Below are 15,027 nucleotides of genomic sequence, written 5' to 3' on the forward strand. Positions count from 1 at the left end.
TTATGGAGAAAGCACAGACATGTCCCAAGTTATGATGATATAGGATAACATTTGAAACAGCTTTGGGGGCAGTAAAGTTTTGGGCTGTACATTTTTTGAACACCCATGTTCATCCTATCCTTTTGGAAAGAATGAAAAGTTCTGACCTATGGTACATCCTGACATTTCCTTCTTATAGTTCCTAGTCAGCTTGTGTGTGGATGGTGTTTTCCCAAAGCACATCTCAGAACTCTCTCAGAGGTTAGGTAGAGCAGGGTTGGGAACCCATGATGAGCAAGGGGTCTGCTGGACGTCTCCCTCATTTGGCTAAGAGCAGAGCACCTGATAAGTTATACTTCACTTTGCTGATGAGGTCACCTCTGAGAAGATAGAGAACTTAATTTTGACAAGGAAGGAATCTTTTCAACTAGCTAATGGAAACACTCTTGTTTTCGTGGCATGTGTAATAGCCATGTATACATAAAGGCTCTTTCTCTGCCTCAGCTCCCCCCACTTCTGTCTCCCACAGCTGCTGGTTACACCTCTATGCCTTTGCTCCTGCTGTCCCATCTGTCTGGAAGTTCCTTGCCTCCATTCTTCATACTCCTTACCTAGACAATGCCTCGTGTTCCCAGATCAAGTGTTACCTCTTCCTGGAAGAATTCCTAGGTTTCCATCCTTCCCGCCCAAATCAACACTTCTCTTCTTCACATGCCTTATTAGAATGTGCACCAGCCTGTGTGGCCAGGGGCCTTCTGACCACTTCACGCACTTCACCGTGAGCTATATCAGGGTGGGATCTCTCTTGTACATCTCTGTAGCCCCAGCTCCTGGCAGTGTGAAGAAATCAGATTTCACAAAAACACGTACAAAATACAAAAGGAGAAACATAAACCTAAAGGTGTATCCTAAAGAGTTGAATGGACCTGCGAGAAATGTGCCAAGGAGGCCAAGGCTTAAACGAGGTGAGACTCAAGAAAGGTGCTAAAGACAAGGAGCTTTCCCTAAAGTATTCTGAGCCAGAAGAGTCAGCAGAGGGAAATACACTGCCTGGTGGGTAGGCAGCAATGTTAACAAACGGTAAGGGTCAGGCTGGGAGTCTGCTAATAGAATCCAATCTCCATCAGAGAGACTGGCCTTCGCATTGGGAAGGGAGCAGTGAAAAGAAATAGTTGCTGCCCAGCATGGTGAAAATGCTGGCATGAGGTCATCTAACTCAGGGTATCTCAGTATGAATGCACTTTGGGGTCACCCGAGGAACTTGAAACTTCCCAAGCCACACTGCACACCAGGGGTGGGACCCAGCCATCAGTAGCTTTCAAACCTCCTCTGCCAATATTGAGAACCACTTACTGTTCTAGCTTTTTTAATGGAACGCAAGCCTACAGACCCAGATGTATTACAGCTTGGGAAACTTAAGGATTATGCAGCAGAGAAAATCTGGAAAATAAGAGAGAGGCCAGAAAACTGAAGATGGGAAAATGCTTCTTGATAGTGACAAAGAACAAAGGGTATCATGAAAACTGTGGAAGTTAAGCTCCAGGTTGTCTCCTGGCCATGTGCTAGAACTTTGATTACAAAGACAACTTAGGAACGTTGCTGTGTCCCATTACGTCAATGGCGTGAAACTAGTGAGAGCTCAGACAGAGCAAGACATCCTAAACCCTAAACTGATCTCCTTTCCCTGGGTGGGGCCTCCATTTGGCATATCCGGGGAAAGTCACTGGGTGATGTGTGTAGCATAACTGTCCTCAAAGCAGAGACGAGCCCTAAGGGGGTCCGGTAGAATGACAGTCTGCACAGGAGCTTCTTATCCGTGCCCATGACAAGATGGCATAGGTGGGGCCCAAGGTCTTCAGGGGTTTCCTGAGCTTTACAACATCTGAAGCACTTTCCCATAGTTTGGCTCACACAGTCCTTACAATAACCCTGAGGTGACAGACATAATTGACTCCACTTGACAGAAGAAACAGACTCGAGGATGTCAAGTGACTTGTCTAAAGTCATGGAGTGACTATGTGGCAGTTCCAAGTCCCAAAACCGAGCCTTCTTATCGTTTGGAGCCAGTCTTGCCACCACTGCCCCATCTAGCTGAGGGGCTTTGGTGATGGATTCTCGGGGTTGCCTGTAACTGCGCCTGCCCAAGCCAAAACTTCAAAGGAAATCATCACGGGCACAGCCAGGGTTCCACCTTACCTTAAGGGAACATAAATTCAGAGCTATGATGGTAAGTAGGATAAGGGCTTGGGAGTGGGCACTTAGCTGGCTGTTTTATATGGATGGCCAGCGAACATTTCCCTGAAAGTGACAATCAAGCAGAGGCCTGAAGAAGATGAGAAAGCAACCTCCCGATGCCAGAAAAGAGTGGACAGAGGCCATGAAGTGGGGCTGCACAGTGTGCCCCAGGAGCAGCAAGGAGGTCCGTGTGGCACTAGAAGGGAGGTTGGGGAGGAGACATGGGCCAGACCGGCCAAGTTTGCTCTGCTGCTTACCTGAGACTGAACACGGGGCTGCTTTCCAGTGTGCCCACCGTGAGTAAGGCTGCTAGGATATGTTTTTTTTTTGTTTTTTTTTTAAGTAAAAAAAGTTTTTAAACATTTATTTATTTTTGGGAGATAGAGATGGAGCATGAGCAGGGGAGGGGCAGAGAGAGAGGGAGACACAGAATCTGAAGCAGGCTCCAAGCTCCAAGCGTCAGTACAGAGCCCTACATGGAGCTCGAACCCGCGACCCGGAAGATCATGACCGGAGGCGAAGACAGATGCTTACCCAACTGAGCCACCCAGGAACCCTGCTATGATATTTTGTACACATTGCTCTCTGAGGCATTGACCTAGCAGGGAAGATACCTGCCAGCACACGGTCTCAAGCCCCAGCTTTTCTGGCTGTTGACAGAACACCACACGTTTCTGCTATCAGTTTCTGTTTCCTCTGCTGCGAAATAAGGGATTGGGTGATGGGGGAGCTTGGAGACCTTTCAAGTCTGTTCCAGAAGTCATCACCCCTATGGTACTAAAGGCACTTTATAGCTCTAGCCCTATGGGTGGATGGCAATGTGGAAAGGGTCAGTCCACTGGCAGAGCCCCACAAATATGGTTTTGGCTTCCTCGCAGACCCCCCAGCACAGGGTATATGTGAGTGTGTGTGTCCGTGTGTATTTAACTTTTATTTATCTAATAAGGATGTTATCATAATGTTATTTATATTACATTTCTTGAATTGCTATAGAGGCTGTGCATTTTTCCACGTAGTGAATAAGTATTCTGTATTTTTCCTTGGGTATAAATAGCTCATTTCTTTTGATTTCTTATTAAGTGGAATTTTGGGTAAGTAACCGATAATCTGCTTTTCAAACCACAACCTCTAAGAATGTGTGATGGGTAATTTTATATGTCAACTTTGCTAGGCCATGGTACCCAGTTTTTGGTTAAATACAAGCCCGGATGTTACAGTGAGGTATTTTTAAACATGTGATTAACATTTACATCAGCAGACTTTCAGCAAAGCAGGTTGCTCTTCATGGTGTGGGTGGGTCTCATCCTATTAGATGAAGGCCTTAAGCGAAAATGCTGAGTCCGCTGAGGAAGAGGGAATTCTGCCTCCAGACTGTCTTCAGACTCAAGATGCAACATCATCTGCCACTGAATTTCTGGACTGCTATCTTCCCCGTAAGTTTCAGACTCGGTAGCCCCCACAACCACATGAGCCAATTCTTTCAAAGGAATAAATCCTCCTCCCCACCTCTCCCTCCATACATACGTATATATTTCAGTACATCACACAATATATCTATGTAATACCATATATACAGATAGATACATATCACATGCATCCTACTGGTTCTATTTCTCTGGACAACCCTGACTAATACAGGATGTGTATACTCATGGACACTTAAGGTCTGCACACCTGTGGGAGACCTGAGCTTCCTGGAACCAAAAGACAGCAGGGATTGTGTCTGGTGTGGGTGGACCAGCCCAATTTCATTTGCCTTCTGATCTTGTCTCAGAGTCCTAGCTCAAGGTCATCTGATCAAGCCTTCTTCTTGCCACCATGACAGACTCCTGTTCCCACCAACCTGGCAGGTCCTTGGCACACAGGCCTGGGCTGCTATCACCCTCAGTGACAGGGCACAGCAAGAACATGCTTGTCACCCTGCGTCTCTCGTAAAATCTTGACCTAGATCGTCTCTTTTATCTTCTACATACGTCCCAACATAAATTTCCTATGCCTTCCCATTTGAAGACACTGGATTGCTTTCTTTTAATTTAAAGCTTTGATTTATTTTCTACCTATTCTCTTTATCAGAATTCTCAGGTTGTATTTTTCCCATTTATTATAGTTCTTCAGCTACTTTCTAGATACCACCTTTGACCTTGTAGAGATCTGTCTCTATTTCCAATGCTACCCCCTTTATGAGCAAACTTTGTTTACTGATCATATACTATCCACCGTGTACCTACATGTCTTTGAACACTTTAGGCTCTCAATAAATGTCTTTTGAGTGGAATTCCCATCACTAATTAAATATATCCGCTTTTACAAAAACAAAACCAGGGGTTCCTGGATGGTTCAGTAGGTTGAGTGTCCAACTCTTGATTTTGGCTCAGGTTATGATCCCCGGGTTGTGGGATCGAGCCCCACATCAGGCTCCTTGATGAGGTAGAGCCCATTTAAGATTCTCTCTTCTCTCCCTCTGTCCCTCTCCCCTGCACTTCACACTCTCTTTCTCTCTCTAAAATTAAAAAAAAAAAAAACTATTTTAAAAATAAAAAAACCAAGACCAAAATAAGCATGCAAATAAAGGGTATGTTTGTCAAGGAGCCAGCCTGCAATGCATTTTGATAAGTGAAGTGACTAAGTGAACTTGTCCACTTACCCACATCTCGCCCTCTCACCTGGAAGTGGAGCAGGACCAGGCCTAGAAGAGTGAGTGGTAAAGGCCCACAAGGGGACTTGATGTCATAGTAATTATAAGTCACAATCACTTGTTTGAAGTGAGGCAGCTTATAGTATGGGAAGGGGCTCAGATTTGTCACCAGTCAGACTTCAGTGTGAATCTCAGGGTAGCCACAAACTAGCTGTAAACCTTGGGCAAGTTACTTGATCTTTCTGTGCCTCAATTTTCCATAAAATGGGGAAATAATACTAACTTTACAAGATTGCTATAAAGATTAAGCCAGAAAATGTTTGAACCACATAAAACGGCTGACATTCAACTGGTTTTGACCTAGAAAAACATTTTCATATAGTTCAACCTGAACCTTACATCTGTCTCACTTTATGATGGTGAGAGGAGGGCACTGGACATGGAGAAAAGAGGGATGTGGAATTCTGAAGGGATTTTACATGACCCTACCACAGGCATTGTACATCTGGGGACTTTTCTCTTCTCATCTTTAAAATGAAGGGATTTCTAAGGTCCTTGAAATTCTGACATTCTGTAAAAATTATTTGATTAAATGTCTGTCACCTCCACTAAACTCAGCATCTCAAGGGATCACCATTGCCTCCACCAAGCCCTGGGCACAGTACCTGAAGCATAATGTAGTGAGTACATATTTGTGGGGTGAATAAAGTACAGGAATAGCAAAAATCAGAACTCATTTATTCATGCTTAACACTTCTTGAGTATCTATCATGTATCCGATATTGTACTTGAACTTGGGGAGACAAGGATAAAGGTGCTAGTGGAGTCCTTGTTATGGACTGGATTGTGACCCCCCCCCCCATCCATATGTTAAAACCCTAACTCCCAGTGTGAATATATTTGGAGATAGGGCCTATAGGGAAGTAATTACAGTTCAATGAGATCATAGTAATGGGGCTGTGATCCAATAGGACTCACGTCCTTACAAGAAGAGGAAGACACCAGAGATGCCCCCTCTGCCCCTGCTGGCAACTGCAGAAGAAAGACCATGTAAGGACAGAGCAAGAAGGTGGTTGTCTATAAGCCAGGAAGAGAGCTTTCACTAGAAACCGAATTTGCTGGCACTTTGACTATGGATATCTAGCCTCCAGACCTGTGAGAAAATAACTGTCTATTGTTTAAGCCACCCAGTCTGTGGTAATTCATTATGGTAGCCTGAGCAGACTAACACAGCCCTCAAGGAGCTCATCATCTAGAAGCCGAGGCAGATGAGGAGGAAGTGCTAATGCTGAGAGATTAGTCCTCTGAGATGGTACAGACTGGGCTGTGGAAACTCCCAAGTCGCCCAGTTGAGACTGAGAGGCAGGGGTGGAGGAGGGCCAGGAAGGCTCCTCCAAGAAAGTGACGTCTCTGGTAAGCATAGGAGCAGGAAAAGAAATGAGCAGGAGAGAGAGGAAAGGGAAGGAGGGCATCATGAGCATGGGAGCAGCCTGAGCACAGGCCTCAGAAAACAATTAAGACTGAGTGAAAGGTAATAACTGGACAAGAACCAGGAGCACAAAGAGAGTCAAAAGTTCGAGCAAACCATCTGGAGAATTGGGGGACAAGATGAAGAGTGGACAGCACTTACGCAGGACAAAATCAAATTCCAAGACACTCTGGGCAATCAGAGACCCAGTTCGTAATTAAGTGGCTTGTGCTTTGTCAGGACAGGGATTTGAGAGCAAATGGCTCTTGCCTCATCACCACCTTTCCCCTGGCTTCCTTGCTTCATCACGTGAACCCGCTGGGTCTCTTCTGGCCTGAAAGCTCTCGCCTGCCAACCTCACCAGTCGCAGCCTTTCTGGGCACAGCTGAGTTGCTTGTACGAGTTACCTCTACCCGCCCCATCTTCTCCCTGCTCTTCAACCCACCGCCCTGCTCTTCTCTTCTCTGACGTCGTCAGTGGCTCTTGGCTGCTGTGATTTTGTGTGATCTGACCCTATTGTTCACTCCCCCCTTCTGGAAACTTAACACTTCGCCGGAATGCCTCTCTGGTGAGTAAGCCTCTTGAGGGCAAAACCTGTATCCGATTTAGTCACCGATGAAGCACTCATTGCCCAGTGTGGTGTTGGGCCCATAACAAGCATCTGACAACTCTTGAATAAATGGCTGTCTTGGCCTCTTTGACACCCCTCTACTCCAATCATGTGCCCACTTCTTTGGTCCCTCATTTCCGGTGTCCTTCACCAAGGCTTCTTCCTCTGTCCTCTCCTTAAATGTTGCTCTTCCCTAAGGTTCTGTCCTTGATCCTATTCTTATTTCATGCAACATGGTGTCTTTGGGTCGCCTCACCTACCACCTCCTGTGAGGACTCCTGTTAAATCCACATCCCCAAGCTTGATTTCCATCCCGAGCTGTGGACCTATAGCCTCCGACTGGACAGCTATCTCTTAGCATCTTGTGAAGGCACATCCACATCCACATGCTCTTACAGAACACCTCTTTCCCCCCAAATCTGCCCCTCCTCCTGTCTCCTTTCCCTGGCACCACCCTCTACCCAGTCACACAATCCAACTACCTACTAGTCTTCCACCCAAGCTAATTCTGAAAATTCTAGCCCCTTAAAGCTCTCAAATCCATCTCCCCTAGTCCTGTTCTTTCCACAAATATCCTACTCCCGGCTTTCAGCATCCCTCACCTGGGCTAAGGCATAGACTCTGGATTACTTTCTCTGTCTCCCCTCTAGCACTCTTTCCGGCCTCCCACCATACTGCTACCAGTGTGATCTCTCCAAAAATGGAAGTCCGCTGAAGCAACTCGGACCCTCTTTACCTTCAGAATCAACTTGAATTCTTTAGCATAGCAAAGCAAGTATAGTAACAGTACTTCCGGCTTCTGGTAGATCAGTTTGCCCTCCCAGAGTAAGAGCTGGCATTTGTCCCAGGGCCTGCGGTGTAGACAGGTTATGCCTCCATTCCTCCAGGGAGGAGAGAGAGACAATAACTATTGATTCATCCTGGAAACATTGCTCAATGCCCTGACATTCTGATGTTTACCAAGCATGGATTTGTGAAAGGAACTCCACCTGGATGTGCCTCCCATGGAGATCTCAGAGGGGAAAAACACTTGAATGATTTGCCAGGGTGGAGACTACAGTGAGGCAAGTGAGAAAAAAACCTAAGGAGGCACTCTCAGGATCATGCAAGCGCCTCCTTCAATTTTGCACCATAGACACCGCACTTGCCTCACCCTGTTCTGTGAGTGTGTTCATCTTGCTTCCCATTCCATTAGGATAAATTACAAAAAGAAGCCTGGATACAAACTACTAGCATCTTATGAGTTTAGATTCTGGATGAAATTAAGTGATCCCTTTAAAAATTTAGGTTACATATGGGTACCTAGGTGGTTCAGTTGGTTAAGTGTCTGACTTCGGCTCAGGTCATGATCTCACAGTTCATGAGTTCGAGTCCCACGTCGGGCTCTGTGCTGACAGCTCAGAGCCTGGAGCCTGCTTTGGATTCTGCATCTCCCTCTCTCTCTGCCCCTTCCCTGCTTGCACTGTCTCTCTCTCTCTCTCTCTTTCAAAAATAAACATTAAAAAAAATTTTAATAAATAAAATAATAAAAATTTAGGCAAATTAAAACTTAATCTGGTTGGTGGATATATAAATTGGATCCACCAATCTGGAAAACAGTTCGGCCAAATATATTTGGAGATTTAAGGTTCTTGTGCCACTTCTAGGAGCCTATTCTAATTAAAAAATCACATATGTAGGGGCATCTGGCTGGCTCAGTCAGTAGAGCATGTGACTAGCCCAGGGTCTTGAGTTCAAGCCCTATGTTGAGGATAGAGCTCACTTAAAAATAAACATGTATGTAAACAACTATTCTTATATACAAAGATATTCATGTATAATATTTATAATACTTAAATGGTGGTACATTATGCATTATAACACAGTCACTCAAGTGATAATTATGTAGACATTAAATAAGTAAACATGCAGACAAAACCATATAAATATAATGAGTTTACAAAACTGGACGTATAGAATAATCCCAAACTAGTCAATACCCAGGACATGCTTAGAAAAAAAAATAATAAAAGATTGAAAGAAAATGCACAAAAATGTTAACATTAATACCCATAAACTTCTGAGCTTAGGGATTATGGGTGGTTTTTGTGTGTTTCTAAAACATTTTTTCCCATTTTTTAAAATGTTAAATAATGGTCATGTATAACTTTCATAATAAAAAAAGAAAGTTCTTTTAAGTAAATTTTTTTTTAAAGAAAATCTGTTTCGCTCTCTGGGACTTCTCTTCATCATTGGTATTTACCAACTGGTCGCCACTCCAACTCTGGTTTAGGAGAGAGGCTGAGAAGTTTTTGACGACAACCAATAGGGTTTGTTGCTGTTGTTGCTTTTAATCCTCATGAGCACATTTGGTTCAGATAATCTCTATGGCTGTAGCGCTCCACAAATTCCACTGTCTGCCCAAGCAACTCCTGACTCTGACAGAACCAGGGCATATGGCTTGTACACAGCAGTCCCCCTCAGCGTCTAGGACTTACCGCGATCCCCGGATATTTCAGCTCCTAGCTTTGCGATGTTGCTAAAATATCCCGAAACAAGTGCTGTGAGCCGTAGCTGGCTGTTCAGAAGACTGTGCGGGGTAGGGAGGCTCTCAAGACCCAGGAGGGGGACATGGAGGAGCTAGATACCCAGCTGTCTCAGCCCTGAACGCTAGAAAGCTGGATTTCCTTTCACATAAATTGATATTTCTGACCTCTATTTGTATTTACATCCAGAGATAAGGAGCCCTGAAGCTTAATTTGGACCCAATGCCGATAAAGAAACTGAGAGTCAAGATGCCCTTACTGCCTCTATTTCCTCATCAGTAAAGAGAGCTGGATTAGGTTTTCTCCAAATGGGCTATTTTATTGATAAATGTCGGGCAAGCAGGTGTGCAAGTGTGCACTTAATCACCAGCACCGTCATCAGAGCTGCCTGAGAGGCCGAGTGTCAGAGGGTGTGTGTTTCTGCCTAAGATGCTGCTCAGACACCACTTCAGCCAGGGTGGCTCATACCGTTGGCATCGAGCAAGGGTCCGGTCTGCAGGCAGGTCCATCCTTGCACCCTTTGCGCTTACGGGTAGGGGATGATCCAATGATCCATCTAGCCAGACAGCTTGAAGAAAGCTGCCTTTTCTTTTAAAAGATGTTTAAAAGGACCCACAAATCTAACCGAAATAATTAGAACTAACAGAATCATTTTCACTAATTAGAGGTCCCATGGAATTTGCAGACTTGTTTCCACCTAGGATGCAGACATCCAATAAATGCCCTTAATTTTTTATTTCTTTTTTTTTTTTTTTTTTTATTTATTTTTGGGACAGAGAGAGACAGAGCATGAACGGGGGAGGGACAGAGAAAGAGGGAGACACAGAATCGGAAACAGGCTCCAGGCTCTGAGCCATCAGCCCAGAGCCCGACGCGGGGCTCGAACTCACGGACCGTGAGATCGTGACCTGGCTGAAGTCGGCCGCTCAACCGACTGCGCCACCCAGGCGCCCCAATGCCCTTAATTTTTTAAAAAACGTACATATATTCTTTTTTCCCAGAGTCTATCTTTCACCCAGGACAATTCATAAGAGATTTAAGAATATGCAACGATAGCACTATATCTAATCTAGCATCATTAAAAAACAACAACATAATTCTAACTTCCTAAAAGATAGGAAGCAGGAGAACAAAGGGAAAAGTGGGGAAAGGCATCCACATAAAACACAGTATTATGGAAATGATTCTGGAACAATACCATTAGCTCTATCCCTAAAAGTCCACTCACCTGCCCTTCTTAGACATCTCGTGTACTTCTCTTCTTCGCCAATGCACTCTGCTTTCAGTGGCCAAAACCCATCCCCACCACAACAGGAAGATGCCAACTTTCATATTCTGGACAGCCAACATGGGTTTCTAAATCCAAACAGTTCTCTCAAGAAACAGCAAAAAGGAAAAGGATGTTCTTTTTCTCTCTTAAGACATTATTGGTCTGTTCATTATTACAAGGATGTTTACTCATGCAAAAAAAAAAAAAAAAAATCAACCCACAGTATGTAATCTGGAGAGCAGGAGAAAGCAATTTCCACTAAACCTATAAATCCTCCTACGTCAGATGTCAGGGATTTTCTGAACTGAGGTTGAAGCCCTGTGTTCCTGTCGAACAATTATTTCGACCAGTCTAAATTAGTTCATCATCAGATGCTTTGAGTATGTTAGTAAAGGTCTGTATTTTCTGGTCCAGTGAATAGAAGGAAAACGGACCAAAGCAATTTCCAAAATGAGAAATGCCAGAGGTGCTGAACCACTTCCTATGCCAAGTTAATGAGCTCCTCCCTGGATCTATTTTAAGCTTCCGGCCATTATTATTTGCTTTAGCTGAAGGCTGGATTTGTACAGCGCTCCGCCCCCACTCCTTCCTATGCTGAATCCACAGAACCTCTGGGCTTCCTACCTGGGCAGGTTTTCTATATGGCTGAGGTTGGGAGGGCTAGTGGGGAAGAGGCTTTTTTGTCTTCATTTGCACAGAAAGAACTAAATTTTCTTGTCAGCTGTATTATTTGTATTATGAACTTCTCTAGACTTTTCACATTAAAAAAAAATACCAGAAATAAATTAACAGTAGCCATTAAGTCTGTGTTATCTATTGTTAAAAACAACGGGCCCAAAATGGAGTCACTTAGGCTAAGCTCCATGTCACCAAATCAAGACTTAGTTTCAGCTCTCCCAGAAATGGAATCTTTTTTTTTTTTTTAAGTTTTGTTTATTTTGAGAAAGAGGGAGAGAGAGACAGTGAGCACACCAGCAGGGGAGGGGCAGAGAGAGGGAGAGAGAGAATCCTAAGCAGGCTCTGCACTGTTCGCGCAGAGCCCAATGTAGGGTTCGAACTCAGGAACTGTGAGATCATTACCTGAGCTGAAGTCAAGAGTTTGACACTTAACCAACTGTGCCACCCAGGAGCCCCCAGAAATGGAATCTTAAATCAGTCAATCAGGAATCGCCTAATTAGCACTAGTTAGGTAATCTACCTGACAGACCCTTGTCATCCCCTAAAAAAAAAAGCAACCTTGCAGTAACCAGCCCACTTAAAAAAAAATTTTTTTTAATGTCTATTTATTTTTTAGAGAGACAGAGTGTGAGCAGGAGAGGAACAGAGAGAGAGGGAGACACAGAATCACAAGCAGGCTCCAGGCTCCGAGCTGTCAGCACAGAGCCCGACATGGGGCTCAAACTCATGGATCGCTCAAACTCACGGACCATGAGAGCATGACCCGAGCTGAAGTCGCCACTTAACCAACTGAGCCACCCAGGCACCCCTAACCAGTCCACTTTTTTGTCAAGTATAACTTCCTTGTCGCCCACCTACACTGCACTTTTGCTTCTACAAATCTCTCATTTTATAGAACTCCTCAGAGCTCTTTCCTAGCTACTAGATTAGATGTTGCCTGATTCATGAATCATTGAATAAAAGCAATAAGATCTTCAAAATATACTCAGTTGAATTTCTTTTATTGTTTATTTATTTTGAGAGAGAGAGAGAGAGCAGGGAAGGGGTAGAGAGAGGGAGAGAATCCCAAGCAGGCCCTGCACTTTTGGTTCAGAGCCCAATGCTAGGCTCAAACTCTCAAACTGTGAGATTCATGACCTGAGCCAAAATCAAGAGTCAGACGCTTAACCGACTGAGCCATGCCTCTTCAGCTGAATTTTTTAAACATCATAGTTTTTCTTTTCTTTTTTTTTTTTTGTTCAAAAGACCGCTATAATCAACTGGCCAGAGTTTGTATCTTCATCAAAGAAAAGCAGTCTCAGAATCTCATGGAAGAAGACAGTACAAGGTCCTTCAGACTACTGACTCTTCAAATCTTGGCTGACATGGCTTGGATAATTTTCAGAGAATTTTAGCAGAAGTTAGTTGGGATTTCCAGGCCTCTTTATAGTTGAAAAGCAGACAGTTTCATGAAACTGCTAACCCGACATCCATCAGAATGAGAATTAATTATATAAGATTGAACCAATTGCTGTAGGAAATTTTATTGAGGTTATTTGGAATATCGTTGATTTGCTTTAATGCTCTATCTACTGGATGTGTAAAGAAGCCTTTTCTTTTTCTTTTTATGCTCTATGCTATTCACAATAATTTTGTAAATTCTGCTGTTGTAAACTAAAATGAGACATTTAAAAATGATATATGATTCTCACCAACAGTCAATTACCCCCCTTGGAATTCAGAAACTTACCTAGTCTCTTTACTTTTCAATACAGTTATTTATATATGTTCAATAAGAATCTGTCCTCCTTTTTGCCAGAATATAACTAAAAGACTCCATTGTGCAATCAAGGCCTTGCCTGAAATATTGTCATCGTCATACTCAGTTGACTAGATGTGACAAGCCATTTTAAATAACAAAGTTTGGGGGCACCTGCCTGGTTCAGTGGGTAGTGCATGACTCTTGATCTCAGGCTTGTGAGTTAAAGCCTCATGTTGGGTGTAGAGACTACTTAAAAATAAAATCTTTTAAAAATAAATTAATTTAAAAAATAAAGAACAAAATTGGGCTGTAATTATGGAGTCAATGTCTGCAAAGTCCTCTGAGGAAAACTGGCCTGGACCAGTTTATAGGGACCACCCTTTTTAGGTAGTAAGAAAGGTCATTTCAAAGGTAAGCCATTGGGGTAGTTTTCAAAACCTCAGGAAGAGAGGAACTTGCCCAAAGGTACTGCAGCTAAAGGCTGGTGGAGGATCTTGGGACAACAAATAAGACATGCTTTTCAAAGTCCAGTCTAAGATTCCTTATGATAACTTGTAGGTAGGAGTTAACTTGGTACCATTTGATGCTGTATTACCCTAGATTTTGCAAAGCAAGCTGAAAGAGGCCTCTCTGATCAATCAACAATCTTGATGCCCCTATTTTAAGTAATCAGCCAAACCTAATGTGACCAGCTTTTTTTGGTGACCAAGAATAATCTTTGAAATTATGTATGATCACAGGGGGAAGGAAATCTGTCAGGAAAAGCTGTCAGATATTGAAATGGTCGAAAGAGATTATTGCGTGTCCTTACAATAGAATGCAAAGCTTTGTCCAGTGGACCCTCCTTATTCTATAACGATGTGGCCTTTGATTGTCTTTGACCAGGTTATTTTACAACGCCATAACAGTAGACATTAACATGTAGAAAACTGACAGTAATATATTTTTTCTGCCCATAACTATGCAAATTATTCCTTTTTTCCAGTAGAGAATACAAATCTCTATAAATCAAATCCTCAAATGTACTAGTTGTAATATCTTATTGGTCCTCTAACCAATTAATGAGTTAAATAAAAACTTTGACATGTGTCATAGTTATATGAAAGTTGTGATTAGATCTTCTTATATAAATTATCCCTTAACAGAACTCAATAAATAGATGTTGAAAATAATTCAACATATAGAAATAAAGGCAGAATATGTGATGTCTCCAGAAGTCAATGCAAGCCAAGCATGATTAGATCATTGGTGGGGAGTTGCTGACCTGAAGAGCCAAAGTGGCAAAGAAGAAAGATTCTGGGGCTGAGTACATAAAAATCTCCAGGTCGAGAAGTCATTGAAGGGACCATCAAATGGCTCTTTGATGCTCATTTTGGAAAATGAATTTCTTTCTTGTTTGGAGGACCCTGGGCATAACCAAAGAGAGCAAATCCAGATGGCCTCAAATATGCATTTCCAATCTTCTCTCAGTAGCTTAGCAGAGAGCCAGCTCAGCAGGTCTGAGTTAGCTCAATGGAAGGACGGGCTGATGCTAGATGACCAGCCTTCCCAATTAGTCCACTTCCCCCACCAGAAAGCTCCAATGGCAGAGCCCTAAGGGGAGGAACCCTGTCTTAGAGCCCTTTCTGTATTTGGACCTAGCCAACCATACCCAGCCCAAGCACCCTTCTTGGGGGGATCATGAGGGCTCAAAAAGTCATGTGCACTTTGCTACTTCCCTACTTATAGGTGTTCTTTTATTTATTTATTTATTTATTTATTTATTTATTTTTAAGTAGGTTGCACACCCAGTGTGGAGCCCATGGTGGGGCTTGACCATGAGATCAAGACCTAAGTTGAGATTAAGAATGGGACGCTTATCCGAATGAGCCACCTAGGTGCCACCC

At 43.4% G+C, this 15,027-nt stretch overlaps 1 protein-coding gene across 4 annotated transcripts in view; it reads right to left on the reverse strand.

Moving 5' to 3' along the window:
• The window catches only part of GABRR1 (gamma-aminobutyric acid type A receptor subunit rho1), a 28,504-nt gene extending 17,702 nt beyond the window's left edge, over positions 1–10,802 (reverse strand). The window contains exons 1-3 of one of the 4 annotated variants that reach the window (XM_042939350.1): positions 10,681–10,802; positions 7,548–7,556; positions 6,599–6,646 (exon numbers count right to left, since the gene is read on the reverse strand). In XM_042939350.1, the coding sequence (XP_042795284.1) occupies positions 6,599–6,646; positions 7,548–7,556; positions 10,681–10,802 (179 nt within the window). Of the gene's footprint in view, positions 1–590; positions 810–4,858; positions 4,889–6,598; positions 6,647–7,547; positions 7,557–10,680 lie in introns of those variants that run through there. The other 3 variants (XM_042939344.1, XM_042939347.1, XM_042939348.1) reach the window with 3 other exon arrangements.
• Positions 10,803–15,027: the final 4,225 nt, after the last annotated feature.

This window comes from Panthera leo, chromosome B2, assembly GCF_018350215.1.
Source record: "Panthera leo isolate Ple1 chromosome B2, P.leo_Ple1_pat1.1, whole genome shotgun sequence".
Classification (NCBI taxonomy): domain Eukaryota; kingdom Metazoa; phylum Chordata; class Mammalia; order Carnivora; family Felidae; genus Panthera; species Panthera leo.